Genomic DNA, 18510 nt, shown 5'->3' on the forward strand with positions numbered 1-18510 from the left:
GTTTATAGCCTCTGCTTCCGCCTTATTAATGGTATGAAAACGGTTAATTAAGCTCTTCGAATAGCAAAGAGGAACAGGCCAAGTTTGGCCAAAACCAAGCTGACGGGCAAAAAATTGGGGAGCATAAATTTCTACCCCCGCTTTGGCATTGGTCCCAGTTAAGATATCATAGAAAAGCTCCCTCCCAGTTAAAAACTGGATCCAAATGAACAGAGAGGTGCTCGCGCTATCTATAGTGGAAGGGGGATGTACATAGTTTGGAGTCAAAAAAGGAGGAAAAGGAAAGAAGGAAGAAATTGAATCTAAAGAATAAAAGAATGAAAAAATGTCCCGTCTGGACATATTTACAGGAGTTAAGGGCTCCATAGCTAGCCCATAACAGCTAGCAGAAGGACGAGAAATGGATGGAGCACCAAGCGATGGAAAATAGGATCTCAACCACAGTTGAGTGAACCAAAGAGGTCCACTGCCAGTGGGAGATGCACCATTCTTCAATTGAGCCTGAAGAAAAGCCATACCTCTATAAAGGGCAGCCAAAAATAAAGAACATAAATTCAAAGGCCTGCCACGAGCCAATTCGTGCGCTATAGGTAAATAACTCAGAGAAGGCTTTATACTTGGCACACACAAAACATATTTACAAAGCCAAACTAAAAGAAAGGCCACCCGCTCAGCATGGGTAGGCTCAGCGCTCGAATGATTATGGAGGGTCTGCATGCTTGAATAAGAATCGGTGTAGTTTTTGCCGAACTGTGGGGCGCCACCAGAAACTAAAATACCTGGAAAAATGGTATCGCCCAAAGGTGGTAAATTCACCAGGGCCCCAACATCCCTTAACGTAATAGACATGGGGCCAAGAGGAAAAATAAAGGTGTTGTACTCAGAGGACCAAAAACTCAAAGCAATCGGAAAGAGCGCTGTGTCAAAAGTAGGGGGGCGAATAGAGACTTCTAACAAATCAGAAATCCTAACGCCATCAAAAAGTGCCTTAGTAGGACCATGACCCACAAGGCGAGCATGCCACCTACGAAAAGCTACATCAGATTTAGACCAAGTGCGAATACCTCTTTCGCGAAGTGGCCCCAGCGGCAGAGAGTTTAGAAAAGGAGGGCCATGAGTGCAAGGAAACAGCTGATCACTGCCGCCTATTCAACTGCCTCTGCATTGTTGAAGAAAGGACCCAAGTAAAACTCATTACGTCCAACGTCGGCGGGTGCGAGAAAATTTGGGATTATGTATGGGCGACTCAGAAGTTTCTGAAAGTCATCAAAACTAAAAGAATCGCTAGCTTGAGATTGTGAAGTAGCCATTGGGGAATGAACGAAGCTTTTCAGGGTTACGTAACAAGGAAGCAAAAGATGAACAGTGAATTGTGAAAGAGATGTAGAAATATGAGGCTGGTTTGGTAGCAGTAAAATGGCGTGTTTGGGGTTTATAAGGGTTTGCAAAACGACGCACTTCTTCAAGTTATAGAAGGAAACAATGATTGAAATTCTTGGGAACTTCGAACGTCGCTGGAAACATGAAGTGAATATGGCAAAATTCAATGATTATTATTAATTCTGCCATATTGGGGGGTAATTGTTGACACATAAAAATTCAGTCCAAATCGAACAGCCCAAGGAATAAAGCCCAATTGAAGGATCCTCAAATCAGATAGCCCAAAGAACGAAGTCCAATCAAACGAATTAGGGTGAAGGCCCAAATAAGGGGCCCAAGAATGCGCGGTTGAACGATGAAAGATAATGGCAGCAGTTAAGAGACAGTTTCATGACAAAATGGCCACTACAAAGAAAGTGGGAAGTTATAGGACGATCAAGCAGTTTTCAGGTTAGTTAATCACAAAAAGATCGTCTAGGAGGTATAAAAGGGAGAAAGGACGCAGAAGCAAAGGAACGAATCCAAAACTCTCGAACAGAGAAATATGTAATTTTCATTTCCTTAACTTTTAGACTTAAACATTTTTTTGTAACTCGTGTGCTTGCGCCCCTTGGAGGCACGTTGTTTTTCATTCCCAATTGTAAAGTCCATCGCCAATAAAAGAACACCCCCTTTTTGGGACTTTGTTTCAAGAGGTTTCGTCCCTTACACAATCGTCTGACCCCTTTTAATTGTTAGCGACTTAACCCGCGCGAAACACCTTCTATTTGCCATATACGCTTGCATGTATGTGGCACGTTTTAACATGTCGTTATGGGCTGATGGCAGTGGTCAGTCAGTAAGCATTAATCGGAATTCCCAGTTATTAGAGATACATACGTCTTATCTTGTATCCTAGATTCCTAGTATAACCATCTATTTAGTGTTCTTGTTAGTTATGCTAAAATAGAGAATAAACCAGTCCAAAATATTGCATGAATATACAATGCCTTCTATTGAAAAATGTTTTTAAGCTTTGCCTTATCATGTTGTTCCTCAAGTAAGATCGTATATGATTGCAATATGTTGGGAGTTGCAACTAACACTTGATGATATAACTTTTTAACAGGAAAGTTTTCTCATCATATCCATGTCTGTGCGGAGGGAGGTGAGAGACTGGGAGCCAGTGGGGCAATTTGGCCCTGCTGAAATCTAAGATTTTTTATTTTGGTAGTGATTATGAGAATTAATTTTTTGATCATTAGAGAGAAAAAGTGAGTTCTATATGTGAGTGAAGAAGTAAAAAATAATGGTTGGAATAGTGAAAATAACAGTAAAAAAATTGATTTTTTGGGGTGAAAAATTGCTAACAAACGGGGGCTTTATTTTTTTGTCATTTTTGGGCTCTCTTTGGGCCCCATTTTTTAAACTAGCTTTTTAAAAAGTGATTTTTTGAGAGAATATGGTTAAAAAAGTAATGAGAAGTCTTGAGTTCATGTGTAATGCTTTTTAATTAAGAGAACGTGAGGTTAAAATAAATTTTAGGAAAAATGAATTTTAAATAATGGAACTCAACAAGATCTTAATATTATTATATTGTGTTTGGACTTTTTTCCCCTTAAATTATCCCCCCACTGAATACTTTGAAGGCATAAGCACTTGATAATGTTGTTTTATTTGTAGTTCTTGTTTTCCCTTATTATACCAGCTATATTTTTAACAATTACTTTATTTTAGTTTTCTGTTGGAGCTTTTTGAAAGTGATTCTATTTTCAAAATGTATTTTTTCTGCTTCCTCTTAACATGCTAAGTTTACTTGTCAATCTTTGTGTTTGATAGTCTGCAGACTGCATTTATGAGTTAACATCCGACTTTTAACTCGAACAACTTTTGCATTTAGTTTCCAGTCGGTAGAATTCATCGTCACTTAAAGTCAAGAACTAATGCCCATGGAAGAGTTGGGGCAACGGCAGCGGTTTACTCAGCTGCAATTCTTGAATATCTGACAGCAGAGGTGCTTGAGTTAGCTGGAAATGCTAGCAAAGATCTGAAAGTAAAGAGAATAACACCAAGGCACTTGCAGCTGGCCATTCGCGGGGACGAAGAGCTCGACACTCTCATCAAAGGAACCATAGCTGGTGGTGGAGTGATTCCTCATATCCACAAGTCCCTTATCAACAAAACTAACAAGGAATGAATAAATTTTGAGTCAAGCCACTTGACCTGCACCGATGACCATTGGAATGACCGTGTCCTCATTTAAAAAATCCCCACCCCCATGTGTGTGTGCCGTCATACTCACGGTCACTCCTGCAGTTCGTGTAGCACAACCCAAATTTTTTTCTCTTTTCTGATGAACAATGTCTTTCTGTTTCTTGTTTTAGGTAGGTATTTATATGCAGCTCTGATCATCTAGTTGACTAGTAGATTTGTTTAATATTTGTCTTTTATAATGATGGTATCTAGTGGATTTTGAGATTTTAAACACGTTTTAAGGATCTAGCCAAATTCTTTTATGTCAATGTTGTGCTGCCATGGGGTTTGTGAAACTGAATCTGAGTTGTGCCGATCTGCTTCTAGACCTAACCAATTCTTAAAACATAATGAAATTTATGAAATAAACGCACTGTACAGGTGTATTTACACTTTACATACTTTATTTTCCAAATTTATATTTTGCATATTATATTTTTACAATATGGTAAATTGGTAACTGAACAATTTTTGCTGAAAAAATTACGAATTTGTTGTTATAAATAGTTAAATTATTATTTCATTTTTATCTATAAACCACGTTTTTCATATTTATGTTATGTAACACGTTATATTTCATTTTTTAATTAATTTTTAATTTCCAAAAGTTCAATTATTATTTCCAAAACCACTCCTGCTTGCGAGCAGCAGAGAAAATTGGGGTGCCAAACGAGATGCTCGGCTGCCGTCGGCTTAAAGTCATCAGATTTTATAGATTTGGTCCCGAACTTCCTCCGACCTCCAATTTAGTCCCCAATCTTCAAAAATCTTTTCAAATTGTCTCCTACCTCTCCCAGTTAGCTTTTATTTGACTCTAACATAACATGTCCCTTCTCATATATATCCTAAACATATCAAAAACTATTAAAAAACTAGACCGAACATAAGCGATTTAACTCAAAACTATAGGATAAAATATGGGAAATAAGTGTAGAAACTCTACTATTTTTGTGGCTTGCAAGTGACTCCACGTCCAGGGGCGGACCTGGAGGGGGGGGGGGGATTTTTGGGGTTTGGAAAAAAATGTACATTATGCAACCCGTAATCAGGGGCGGACCTTGGGGGGGGGGGGATTATAGGGGCAATTGACCCTCTAGATTTTGAGGAAAAAAATATTTTTGCTTAGCTTCATTTTTTTTTCCTTAGTTTTTTTTTTTATTAGAAGATACCCTATAAATTTTATTTTTGACTCCCTAACCCAAGTCGTCTTGGTCAGCCCCTGTCCACATCTCTCCGACTTTTTTCCTTTTTTTGTGGTTGCCGTATTATTTAGTAGTGTTGAACAGTGTGTCACTATGTATAATTTATGATCTGAGTAGTTTTACATAGTTTTAATTAATAATTGACATAAGTGAAGCAGTTGGGAGTTAGAAGGTACATGCATAGTATTATGTGACATATCCACTCGTTTTAAAATTTGTGTTACGAAGTTTACCTTCAAAATTTTAATCCACAATCTACTCCTTTGTACTCCAAACTCGAACTGGCCAGTTTGGTCCTGTTGAGTTCTCATCTTTCAATTGGTTCCATTTAATTGATTCTATGTTATACATCTAAAATAATACTGAATAGAACCTTGTTAATAATATGCGTTACCTTATTTTTATCAATGACATTTTCACTCTATTGGATCAAGTCATAACATTATGTCAGTGCATCATTGATCTTTTGAGCAAGAGGCCGGAGGGCATGTTAGGAATGGCATTTAAGAGTCAAAAGAAGCTTTTGAGATTCAAAAATTGGATCCTTTTTATTAATTTTATGAAATTTTTTTTAGTTAGAAGAGCTTTTAAAAGAAGTTTGTCAAATATAACTTCTTTTAAGGGTCTGTTTGATTGCAAAAATGGAATTGAATTGTCTAAAAAACGGATTCCAAGAAATTGAATTGTCTAGAAAGTATTTTTGAAGCTCGTTTGACTTTGTTTTATATGAAAATTGTTAATTAAAGGGATCAAATTTACTGGTATTGGGATATAATTTGTTTCCATTGCCAAAAAAATTAAGAAAATTATCTATATTTTGGTGTTCGTTTGGCTTTATTTTACTTGAAAATTGTTAATTAAAGGGAAATATTTTTTTAAATAATTCTTAAAAATTTGTTTCCATTGCAAAAAAAGAAAAAAAAAAAAGAAAAGAAAAAGTGAACAGTGGGTTGGGAAACCAAGAAAATACCAATTCCCAATACAACAAAAAAAATAGAATTTCATGGAAAATAAAACATATCAAACACACAAAATTGAAACAAGTTCGAATCAATCAAATAGGCCCTAAGTTCTTTTAGAAATCAGTTTTTAAACAAAAATTAAGATATTTTCCTAAAGAAGCTCTTATATAGGAAGTAAAAGCAAAAGTAAAAACCATGTCAAATGGGTCATGAATCGCTTCCCGCTCAAGTTTTCAAAATTTAATTTTGATCTAACTTTGCATCCAATCATCTGTTGTCACCACTTCATCTGTCAAATAGGTGGGCAATAATTTCTGACAAGGTGGCTTAACTCCGCAAGTTAAATGATCATTATGAAATATATGTCATCTATAGTTTTCTTTTCTACTTTATTTTATTGATGACAGGATGCATGCAAAATGTTGAATTACATTGTAATATAGGGGTAGTTTGGTCTTTGTACATTCTTTTCATTCTGTATATATATGCATCCATCTTGTACAGCTCAGTAATTTTTCAGCTAATGCAATCGTGCTTTTCCGCCATTTTCTCTCTCCTTTAATTCTTCTCTCTATATCTCATCATGGTATCAGAGCACTAAAGCTTCCATATGCAAATCGCAAAGAATTCTACCACTCAAGCGGAGATCCAAGATGAATTGGATCAGGTCAATTCATCAATCGATCCAGCAGATGGAAAAGCTGGTTCTGGAGATGAAATTTCGATGGTGAATCGATTGATTACTGATCCAAACAGCCCATACTATCTGCATTATGGTGATAACACTGGAATGCAACTTATTTCAATTGAGCTCACTGAAGAGAATTATGCGACGTGGAGTTGTGCAGTCATCATGGCACTAAATGCCAAAAATAAGGAGGGGTTCGTTGATGGATCATTCACTAAACCACATCAGAAGGATCCTTTTTACGGTGCTTGGAGGAGATGTAATCATGTGGTTTCCTCATAGATGATTCATGCCATTTCAAAGGAGCTTTACCCAAGTGTGATGCACAATGATTCCGCAAGAGAAATCTAGATTGAACTTAGGGATCGCCACAGTCAAGGTAATGGTCCTAGATTCTATGAAATTAAGAAGCAAATTGCTTCCATCTCTCAGTCAAACAACTCCGTAAACTCCTATTTTAACATACTCAAAAGAACTTTGGGAGAAACTTGAGAATTATAGACCAAATGTTAGTGGTACTGACTACAAATCTGAGGATCAGATCATGCAATTTCTGATGGAGCTAGATGATCAATTTTCACATGTGAGCAATCAGATCCTACTGATGGATCCCATGCGTTCACTCAATAAGGTTTTTGCTCTAATTCTACAAGATGAAAGGCAAAAGGAGGTGGTGGCTAAGAAACAAAAGAATTTTGATGCTACTGCCTTTGTTGGTAAGATGGTTCACAATTCAATTGGTAACCAAAGAGCAAGCTCGTTTAATCAGCTTCAAAGAAAAGATAAACCGATATGTAGTCATTGTGGGATGGTAGGACATCTTAAGAGTAAGTGCTATAACTTGATTGGTTATCATCTGGGTCACAGGCTAGCTAAAGGAAAAGCTCCAGTTGCCAATGCTATTGGTCCAATTGCCAATTCTGGCTCAGACATTGTTAATTTCTTGTCAAACATCACTATCACAAGAAGACAATGCCAGCAAATTTGGCCATGTTAGCTCCACAGTTGAAAGGGAAAACTTCTGCTAGTCATCAACAGTCTTAGGAAGTGATTTCATCATCATCTTAAATGCCAGTTAATGATTCCATAGTTGGAGATAAGTGGATTTTGGACACTGGAGCCTCAGAGTACATGGTGTGCTCAATTAAGCATCTGATGACTGTAAATGCAAGAATTAAAGCTATTGTGAGACTGCCTAATGGTGACAGTGCTTTAGCCACACATATTGGGACAATAAAGTTGTTCAATACCTTGATACTGACAAATGTTCTAGTTGTGCCATGTTTTCAATTCAATTTGATCTCTGCTAGTAAACTAATAACTCAGCATAGTTGCTTCATGATTTTCATTAACCACCATTGTTTTGTTCAGGATCTTTCAACATGCACGACAATTGGGATAGGCACACTTGAAGATGGATTATACCACCTTCAGCAACCTGAGCACCAATGCAATGATCAGTCATCAATTCATTCTCAACAGTCCACCTTAGCTCTGGATAATTCCTCTAGTGTCAATCCAAGTTTGAAATGTAATAATTCAATGTCTTTTGTTTGTAATTCCACTGGCAATGTTACTCTTCAAAGTAAGATTGATATCTGGCACTGCCGGTTAGGACACATTCCTACTTCGAAATAATCAATTTTACACAAAGTTGTTCCAAACATCACGTTCAATAAGCATCTACATTGTTCCATTTGCCCCTTAGCCAAGCAGAATAAGTTGTCTTTTCCAAATAGCCAGACAAGATCAACTAATATCTTTGACCTTATTCATTGCAACATTTGTGGACCATACTCTGTCCCTTCCTTAGATAGATCAAAGTATTTCCTAGCAATTGTTGATGACTACAGTAGAATGACTTGGACATATCTATTACATGATAAATCCCAAACTTGATCCACTATGCAGTCTTTCTATCATTTAGTACCAACACACTTTCAATGTAAAACAAAAATTATCCGATCTCACAATGGGATGAAATTTAGCATACCAGAATTCTATCGTGATAAGGGGATTATCCATCAACTAAGCTGTGTAGAAACACCACAGCAAAATGGAATAGTTTGAGCATAAACACCAACACCTTCTCAATATTGCCAGAGCCATTAAATTCCAAGCCAATCTGCCTCATCAATTTTGGGGTGATTGTGTTCTCACTACCACACATTTGATCAACCTAATACCTACCCCTATCCTTGGAAATATATCTCCCTATGAAATGTTGTATCAGGTCTCATCCTCACATAATCATCTTAAGGTTCTTGGATGCCTATGTTATGCTTCTCTTATTAAAAGAAATCGTACAAAGTTTGACCCTAGAGTCACTCCTTGTGTTTTCCTTGGTTACCCTTATGGCATAAAGGTTTACAAACTGTATAATCTTCTAACACATTCCACGTTCACCTCTCGAGATGTACACTTTTATGAGAATATTTTTCCCTATCATCATCCTATGTTGATCAACTCTACTTCCACTTCTAACATGTCTTCTTGTTTTGATCAGCCACTTTTCCTAGTCCCATGTCACCCACATCCTGATATTAATCCCTATGATACTTCTCCCATTTCACATCCTATTCCTCAAAGAGCATCCTTCAGATACTCCTTATTCTCATGTTATTGCTCAGCCTACTTCAATCTCTATCCCACATAGTGTTCCTCCACCTGACCTTTCACTTACAACTGATAAATCTCAATCTGAAAAATCTTCCACTCCACCCCTCCTTCCACTCGAAGATCAAATAGACCCAAGAAAGTTCCATCTTATCTTCATGACTATCATTGGAATCTGGTATCTCAGATTTCTGTTGCATCCCAATCAGATCTCATGGCGAATGGATCTGCCGGTGGACCAAAGTACCCCATTTCAGATTACTTAGACTATAGCAGGCCGTCACCATCCCACAGATACTATGCACTGGCCTTATCTATGGTTCATGAACCTCAGTCATTTGTTGAAGCTGCTAAAAATCCAGATTGGTGCAAGGCTATGGATGCAGAGTATCAGGCACTTGTCTCTAATAACACCTGGTTTATTGTTCCTCTTCCTTCCCATAAGACTCCTGTAGCTTGCAGATGGGTTTTCAAAGTTAAACTTAAATAAAATGATACTGAAGAGATGAAAAAGGCCCGACTTGTAGCCAAGGGCTTTACCCAACAAGCTGGTTTGGATTACGAAGAAACGTTTTCACCAGTTGCCAAGTTAGTTATGTGAAGACTTTACTTGTTGTTGCTGCTCAGAGGCAATGGTATCTCCACCAGATTGACATCAACAACACCTTTCTTCATGGTGAGCTGAAGGAAGAAGTTTATATGATGATGCCTCCGGTTATGAACAGCTGGGGTCGAATGGTGAGAAGCTGGTTTATAGATTAAATAAGTCGATTTATGGCCTTAAGCAGGCGTCACGACAGTAGATCACCAAGTTGTCTTCTTACATCATCTCACAAGGTTTCAAGCAATCAAAATTTGATTATTTCCTATTCAGTAAACAAAAGGGCTATCCATTCATCGCGCTTCTCATATATGTGGATGCCATTATCATTGGAGGGAAGGATATCACCTACATTGAGCAGTTTAAACAAGGTTTGAAGGAGCAATTTAAATTGAAAGACTTAGGAGTTCTAAAATTCTTCCTAGGACTTGAGGTAGCAAGGAATTCTAATGGCATATCCATTTGTCAGAGAAAATATGCATTATAAATTTTGACAGACACAGGTTATCTTAGTGCCAAACCAGCTAGCAGCCCATTGCCACAGAATTTGAAGTTCAACAAAGATGATGGTGAAGCTATTGCAGATGCAAGCATGTACAGGAGGTTGGTGGGAAAACTCTTATACCTTACAATCACAGGACCTGATCTGTCATATGCTGTGCAGGTCTTAAGTCAGTTCCTTCAATCACCAAAACAACAACATTTGGAGGCACCCTGTCACGTGTTGCGGTATATAAAGGGCACACCTGGGCAAGGTCTCTTCTTTGCCTAAAATGCCGACTTAATTCTCAAAGGGTACTGTGATGTGGACTAGGCAGCATGCTCAGACACCAGAAGGTATATCACTGGATATTACATATTTTTAGGAAGTTTATTAGTGTCCTGGAAGTCCAAGAAGCAACATATGGTTTCCAGATCATCAGTCGAAGCAGAATATCGATCAATGGTAGCTGTAGTGTGTGAATTTAGTTGGCTGAAAAATATACTTAGTGACTTGGGAGTGCAACATAATAAGGCAGCTTTGTTGTTTTGTGACAACCAATCAGCTATACATATAGCCAATAATCCAATGTTCCACGAACATACAAAACACATAGATATTGACTGCCTTTTGTTGGGGGACAAAGTGCAAGCATATAAGGTCAAGACATTACATGTATCATCAAAGGAGTTACTGGCAGATTTGTTGACAAAATTGATGTGGGGGTGAGATAAAGGCATTACATGTATCATCAAAGGAACAACTGGCAGATTTGTTGACAAAACCATTGGGGGGTCAAGTTTAAGTCCTCGTTAGTCAAGATGGGAATATTGAATATTCATTCTCCATCTTGAGGGGGGCGTGTTGAATTACATTGTAATATAGGGGTAGTTTGGTCTTTGTACATTCTTTTCATTCTTTATATATATGTATCTATCTTGTACAGCTCAGTAATTTTTCAGCTAATGCAACTGTGCTTTACCGTCATTTTCTTTCTCCTTCAATTCTTCTCTCTACATCTCATCAAAAAGAAACCATTTTGCTTCAAACCTGCAAACTAGCCTGTTCGCAAGCATATATGCATCAAGCATCGTTCCTCGTTCCTCATGCTACCTGAGAAAAAATACCTACAGTCCCCCCTACGATAAAAATGAGGGAACCTGTAATTCTCCAAACGGGACGAGCCAAAAGTAAATAATAATAGCGGAAGAAAAATATTAATGAAAATTAAATGACAGTAGTATTCTCATTTTCTTGAATATTTGGATTATTCCATAGACCAATTCCGGGTATCTATTGACAAGTTGCCTTTGTCTGCCTCCTTTAAATCCATTTATGTATCTTCTCATGTCTATAAAAGCAAAACCAATCCAAGGATTTAAAAATTTAGAAGTAAGAGAGAATATCAAATGTCAGTATCCACTCCCCCCTTGACCTCTCTTCTTTGGTCATCCTCGTCTGTGAGACATTCGCGGGTATTACAATTTCCAGCAATTACTACTCTAAAATTTACAACCAATGGTAAGTTCAAAGTTGCACATCTTGTGCTTCAATTTTTTTGTATGTTTCGTTCTTTAGTCCTTGTTTGATACATATTTTAAAACTAATAATTTTTAGCAACACATTGTTTCAATAAAATAATTTTGCACGTGGACCCACAATTTTTTTTCTACTTCTCACAAAATCCACATCAAACAGGCCTTAATTGAAAATGTTGAGCTTTATATGTATCATTTCCTTTGGTTTTCACTTGTTTGATTAGAAAATACTGGTTTTATTTTACCTAATAAAATTAACAATATTGTAGTATAAGGTGTTTGGCTCTCGTGGAAGCATGTTTATTTGAGTTCCCTTCCACTGTGCAATGCTGCATCCAGACCGTGTAGCGAAGGTACGCAGGGGCAAATTTAGTAGGTGGCTAGCTAGGGCGGCCTCCCTAGCTGGATTCGTCAGTGAGATTTTTTTATTTTTTATTTATAATAGAGAAATATTTTAGGTTATATAACTGGTAGTTTATTTTACTTTCAAATCTCTCTTCAACTTAGTTGGTTAGAGCTTCCTTTTATATATTGTGAGTTTTGGGTTCGATTCCTTCCCCTCCATTTCATTGTGCAAAATTTTTATTTCTACAATATTTACCAAAATTAATTCTCTAAGGAAAGGATTCAAACCTATAACTTCTAAAATTAGGATAATTCGAAGCTTAACCATCATGTCAATGGTTGAATTTTGAATCTAAATTTAACAAAATAATACATGTTAAGACTTTAGGAGAGTTTTTTTTTGGTTTTTTGGTTTTTTTTGGTTTTTGTCGTTTTAAATATTTTATGCTTCAATAGTTTATAAGATATGACTTATGAGTATTGAGCTTTAATATATATGTTATTTGAGAATTTGTCTACTATAAATTGTGATATTAAAAATTAATTTAAGTATCGTGAAATATGAATATGTGATTCATGAAAATTGAAAATGAGAAATTGAGAAATTTATAATTTGTGATGAATTGGTGTTGAGAATTGGAAATTGAAACTTTAATATATTTTAAAATTAATTTTAATTACGTTTAATCTTTAATTAACGTTCAATTCTCATACTAATTATGGAATGATTGTTTCAACTGAATTTCAATCTAGTTCTTATAGTGGTGTATCTAAGCTCTCAACTACTTTTAATCAAACAAATGATTTGTTAAGCATTGATAACACAAAAAAGTCTTATGTATCATGTAATTTATATTATTTCAGATTGCGTGGAAATATAATATGATATAAATATACGATTTTTATGTTTTAGTATATTCACATACAGATTGCAGAATTTTTAATATTATTTAACTTAATATTAATAAACGATATCGCTATATAACCGTCGACTATCGACAGTCAACGGTCGACAATCAACGGTCGCCCTAATTGAGTCGCAGTCCACCAATTTGAAATAGTCAAAAACACGAATCAATATACAGGGAGTTGTTTGACCAAGGTCGATCTTCTAATATATAACCTTAAGACTCTTGATATTCACAATTCAAAATTGGAGTGCTTGATCAAGGGATCAAATGACTCTGAAACATAAAGTAACAAGATCAGAATCCCGTTTGGACTATAATAATAATAATAATAATAATAATAATAATAATAATAATAATAATAATAATAATAATAATAATAATAATAATTGGTTCTCTCTCTATAGTATTTGATTTGATTTGTTACATGAGATTTTATAGATTTTAAAATTCCTTCTAAGTTCAAGTATCCCAATTAAGATTTAGAGGATTCTAATGAAATTCTTTAAAATTTAAATATCTTCAAAAACTTATGAATTTATAAAAATTTCCTTAGTAAAGATCAATTTTCAAAATATTTAGATAGATTTCAAACTTAAAAATACACACAACAAACTTTTTTTAAATTTCACCGTTTTAGTGAGAAATTTCATGAAAATATATTCAAATTCACGAAATTCATTAGAATTTATAATCTTTTAAAATTCATTAAAATTTTATTTGAGGAGACCGTTCATCTGGATTAAATAGGAGGCTACTTCAGATACCATAAGGGAACTCATGGAAGCCTTCCGATCAATGCTACAATCCATTGATGACGGAGACATAAGCATGTCGCCTTATGACACTGCATGGGCTGCCATGGTGAGAGATATTGGTGGAAGATGTGCACCCCAATTCCCTTCCAGCCTTGAATGGATTGCTATCAAGCAGTTTCATGATGGTGGAAGATGTGCACCCCAATTCACTTCCAGCCTCGTGATGGTTCATGGGGGTATACCACCTTTTTGGCTCATGGCATAATAATCAACACATTAGCCTGTGTAGTTGCATTAAGATCATGGAACATGGAACCTTACAAAACAGAAAAAGGGGACAAGAACTTTGAATAAATCCTGAAATGGATCTAAGATTCTAAATAATGTTATTGCTATATAACTTATGAATTTTTCAGATTGTAGGAATTTTATTTATCAATGGAAGTATTTGGAAGCTGGAAGATGAAAATGCTGAACATATGCCTATAGGATTTGAAGTAGCATTTCCATCACCCATTGAAATAACCATAAAGTTAGGCATTGATGTGCAGGATTCTCCAGTCTTCAAGATATTTGTGCCAAAAGAAATGTAAAACTCTCAAGGTATGTTTCAGAACTCAAGATGAGCAAATAATCTCTCACATATATTCTTTTTCCTAAAGATAGGTCTCAAGCTAAATATTTGCATTTATGTACTTAAGTAAACATGGGCTGGGCTGCTTGGGTTCAGTGGTCCGACAGGTCAAGAGAGTTAAGGGACGAATTTCACATCGATTAAATATTAAAATACCGACTAACATATAAGGGCTTAGGCTACTCCTATTAAAGAAGTTGCCCTTTTAAGATGGAATTTCAAGTGCAAGCCGTGTCGTGGGATGCGGTCGCCTTCTGTTAGGAACAATAAAGGATACTTTTTGGGAAGTAGTCTACTCGGCTATACTACTTTCCAAGACAGTTATGTGTACAATTGCTTGGTAACATATATCTGTTATTAAAGAAAGCTTTAATCCCGAAGAAATTGTTAAAAATAGCAGGAGTTTACTCTCAAAAAACTGGTAACAACTTTTCAAGTATACAACCCCTGCAATAAGTACTCGAAGAAAAATTAAAGTTTCACAGGTAGACAAAAAGATTAAATAATCATTCTAAACTTTTACTAGTAGAAAGACAAAAATGTTGGCCGCAACACCATGTAGTCAAGGGGTTAGGGACAAATGAGCCGGCTGTCCTTGGATCTTTTCTTTTTCTTTTTGTTTTCCTTGAGGGAAAAAAAAATTGAGACTATCAGAGTTCAATGTAACAGCGATTGATGTGTTAAATTTAGGATACCAAAGGACATACTGCACAAGTTAACCACAACGTTACTCTATAGCTCTTGGAAGGAATGCCAGACTTTGATTGGCTAAGGTTCTTAAAATTCCAAAGTGAAGATGGCTCATTTCTTTTTTTCTCCAGCCTCCACTGCCTTTGCATTCCAACAGACCAAAGATGAAAATTTCTCCAATTATTTTTTTGGTTTTACTCTTTTGTGTTCTACCCTTTAGTTCCCAATGTGTACCCAGTGAACTTGTTCGAGCATCTTCGGGCCACGGACAGGCTGCAACAACTAGGAGTTTCAAGGTACTTTGAGTCAGAAATTGAGGATTGTCTACACTATGTTAGCAGGTATAGCTTCTTCACTCGGATATCACTGCTCCATAAATTATTACCCATCATAAGAAAATTTATCCATAAATATCTACATATTACAGATATTGGACCAATAAAGGAATTTTATGTGCAAGAAATTCTAAATTTCAAGACATTGATGATACAGCAAGGGGATTCAGGCTTCTGAGGTTACGCGGGTATGACGTTTCTGCAGGTACAGTTTTCTACTTCTAAAAATATGATGGGGAAGAAATGCAAATGAAAAAAGTACGTTCACCGATGTTTGTTCACCAGTACTGTGCTATTAATGTCGAAGCCATTTTTGGCTTTCTTATTTGACAGATTTATTCCAGCAGTTTAAAAATGGTGAAGAATTCTTCTGCTGTGGTAGGCAGTCAAACCATGCTGTTACAGGAATTTATAACTTGTACAGAGCTTCCGAAGTGATGTTTCCTGGGGAAAACGTACTTACAGAAGCCAACAAGTTCGTGTCCAAGTTTTTACGTGAAAAAAGGGCAAATAATAAGCTCTTGGATAAATGGATTATAGCCAGAAACCTTCCTGGCGGGTCATTTTCTCTTCTAACTTTGAAGAACAAGTTGCTTATGCTGTTTTTATAAAATCCATATTCGTATTTTGTACCTGCTTTAATTTTTCAATAAACACGAGGATTATGTTCACGTCACTTGCCACAAGATTAGTAGCCAAGAATATTTTTCAGGTGTTTTTGGTTCAAAGTTGTGCCCGATAAAAAATTCCAATCTGAACATTTTGCTTCTTTAGTATATATAAATTTAGGTTAATGTATTTCAATTCGTCACAAGGTCTCGAGCTCTAATAACAGAATCTGATTATAAACTACAGGTGGGATATGCACTAGACGTGCCCTGGTACGCCAGCCTACCTCGTCTTGGAACAAGATTCTACTTAGAACAGTATGGTGGTGAAGACGATGCCTGGATTGGAAAAACCTAGAACAAGTACTGATGTGAGAAACAGTTTTTCTCTTGAAACGCTAAACCAGTTAATGCGGTTTAGGATTAATCTACTGTTGAATAGATAATTAATTAATCGAGCAAATTAACTACTTCAGATCATATTCCTATAACTCTCTATGATTTATTATTTAAAACACTGGATAGACTGCATATTTTTGCCATGTTCATCCTAACTGTGCTTTTTTTTTTATTCACTTTAGGATGAGATCTGTTAAAAATAAAACTCCTACCTCGAGCTGACAAAATTAGACTACAACAACTGCCAGGCATTGCATCAGCTTGACTGGAAAAACATTCACGAGTAAGATTCTGAAAACCTCTTACCATTTACCAAATAAGATCATTCAACAAATTTTCCAGCATCTACTTATTAACAGATGGTTCAAAAAATGCAATCTTGGAGAGTTCGGGGTGAATGAAAAAAGTGTCCTTTTAGCGTACTATTTGGCTGCAGCCACTGTATTTAAGCCAGAAAAGTCTAAACAGTGCCTTGCCTGGGCTAAGACTACCATTCTCATCGAGATAATTACTTCACATTTTGGCCAGAACAGATTTCCAGGGAGCAGAAACTAGCCTTTGTTGATGAATTTGTTAATGCAATTAGCCTAAATCTCATAAATGGTGGAAGGTAATTAGAGCACCGTTTCTTAATGCAAACGCCGTTCCTGAGTTTCTACTGATCTACTTAGACCATGGGCGCCCTGGTGAAACTGTTTATGCTTTACAATTAACCTTTGGTAATCTGTCAGGTATGAGATCAGAAGAAGTCTCATTGAGACTAATCGAAATCCTAAACCAGCTTTCATTAGAGACAGTTTTGGAACACAATAGAGACATCCATCAACAATTGCATCATACTGCAAGCCTTTCTTCTCTTAATATTTTATGCTGTCCCTACAAAATTCTAACCTCTTACTAACTAGTGTTCTTAACAAGCTGATCTTTTTAGATGGATTTAGCTTGATTCCAAGATTTTTCTTTTCTTCTTTTGGTGACATATAGCGGATAAAGTGGCTATGAAATTGGGAAGCAGAAGGTGCCATGGTCGAGGAGATGCAGAGTTGCCAGTGCACACGATGAATTTGAGTGGTGGCGGGTTGGTGGAGGAGCAATTACTGACTCATCCTAAATATCAACAACTATCAGAAATAACCAAAAGAGTCTGCCACCAGCTTCGTCTACTTCAAAGCTTAAAGATTAGAACCAGAGACGAAAATAGTTTCAAAATTGACATGGGAGGCATCACAACCATCAAGATAGAAGCAGAGATGCAAAAACTGGTGAAATTCGTACTCACAAAATCCTCATATGACATTGATAATAATATCAAGCAAACATTTCTTGCAATTGCAAAGAGTTTCTACTATGTTACCTATCGTGACGTGGAAACTATTAACTCACACATTGCCAAAGTACTCTTTGAAACGGTATTGTGAAGAAGATACAATGTTGAAAACCTCTAAAGGAAACATCAATAGCCCCAAGCCACAAGTAAATCATTAATTCTTGTAATATTGGAACAGCCTTCATAGAAGGCTTACAGAACTCTTACATGGAGGTAGGTCCTATGTGAATATTTTATTGCAAAAAAACCAACCCCTTGCCGTGTCTTATCTGGAGGAGTTCTGTGATCCATCCTTCTGTACATATAGTCTGCCTCCAAGTAAATAATCCACTTGATCAGCGTGATGTGTGTCTGAAGTATTTTGGAATTACAATATTAAAAAAAAAAAGAAGAAGAAGAAAAATCCAAAAGCAAATAAGCAAACTTTCCTTGGTTTTTTGTCCTTATGAATTGTAGATGAATGGAACTGAATCCGTTAGTCTTGGTCTTACGTTACTCCTAAGAATATACTCGAAATTTTTCTCAAATCAATGCTCTTATTTTCATCTCAAATTTGCTCAGATCTAGTGAATTGGACTAGGATCTGCTGGAGGTCGAATTGACCAAATCAAGGATCGAGATAACTTAATCAAAGGTCTAGTTGACCAAATTTTGTTATGATTTCTTAGAAGTGGCGGCCTTAAATACTATAGATGTTACAAAGAAAATTTTAATAATTCATAGCAAGCCTTTTTAAATAACAAAATAAAAACAAGGTATTATCTTTTTACGAACTATCTATCTCACATGGAATAACACATAAAAAA

The 18510-nt window shown here is 36.1% G+C and overlaps 2 protein-coding genes and 1 pseudogene across 4 annotated transcripts in view; all 3 read left to right on the forward strand.

Moving 5' to 3' along the window:
- Positions 1-3844, forward strand: part of LOC111378085 (probable histone H2A variant 1) — a 14712-nt gene extending 10868 nt beyond the window's left edge. For 2 of the 3 annotated variants that reach the window (XM_023001250.1, XM_023001251.1), the window contains exons 3-4: positions 2489-2527; positions 3260-3844. In XM_023001250.1, the coding sequence (XP_022857018.1) occupies positions 2489-2527; positions 3260-3556 (336 nt within the window). In that variant the 3' untranslated portion in view covers positions 3557-3844. The remainder of the gene's footprint in view (positions 1-2488; positions 2528-3259) is intronic. The other variant, XM_023001253.1, reaches the window with a different exon arrangement.
- A 2542-nt stretch (positions 3845-6386) lies between these two features.
- On the forward strand, positions 6387-9570 carry LOC111378089. The gene is made up of 7 exons (XM_023001258.1): positions 6387-6708; positions 6938-7456; positions 7540-7736; positions 7836-8074; positions 8506-8608; positions 8698-8829; positions 9268-9570. Exons 1-7 carry the CDS (start codon positions 6387-6389, stop codon positions 9568-9570), a joined length of 1815 nt encoding a protein of 604 aa, XP_022857026.1.
- Positions 9571-13730: 4160 nt separating this feature from the next.
- LOC111378092 lies at positions 13731-17796 on the forward strand (annotated as a pseudogene).
- Positions 17797-18510: the final 714 nt, after the last annotated feature.

This window comes from Olea europaea, unplaced genomic scaffold (assembly GCF_002742605.1).
Source record: "Olea europaea var. sylvestris unplaced genomic scaffold, O_europaea_v1 scaffold1765, whole genome shotgun sequence".
In the NCBI taxonomy this organism is placed as follows: domain Eukaryota; kingdom Viridiplantae; phylum Streptophyta; class Magnoliopsida; order Lamiales; family Oleaceae; genus Olea; species Olea europaea.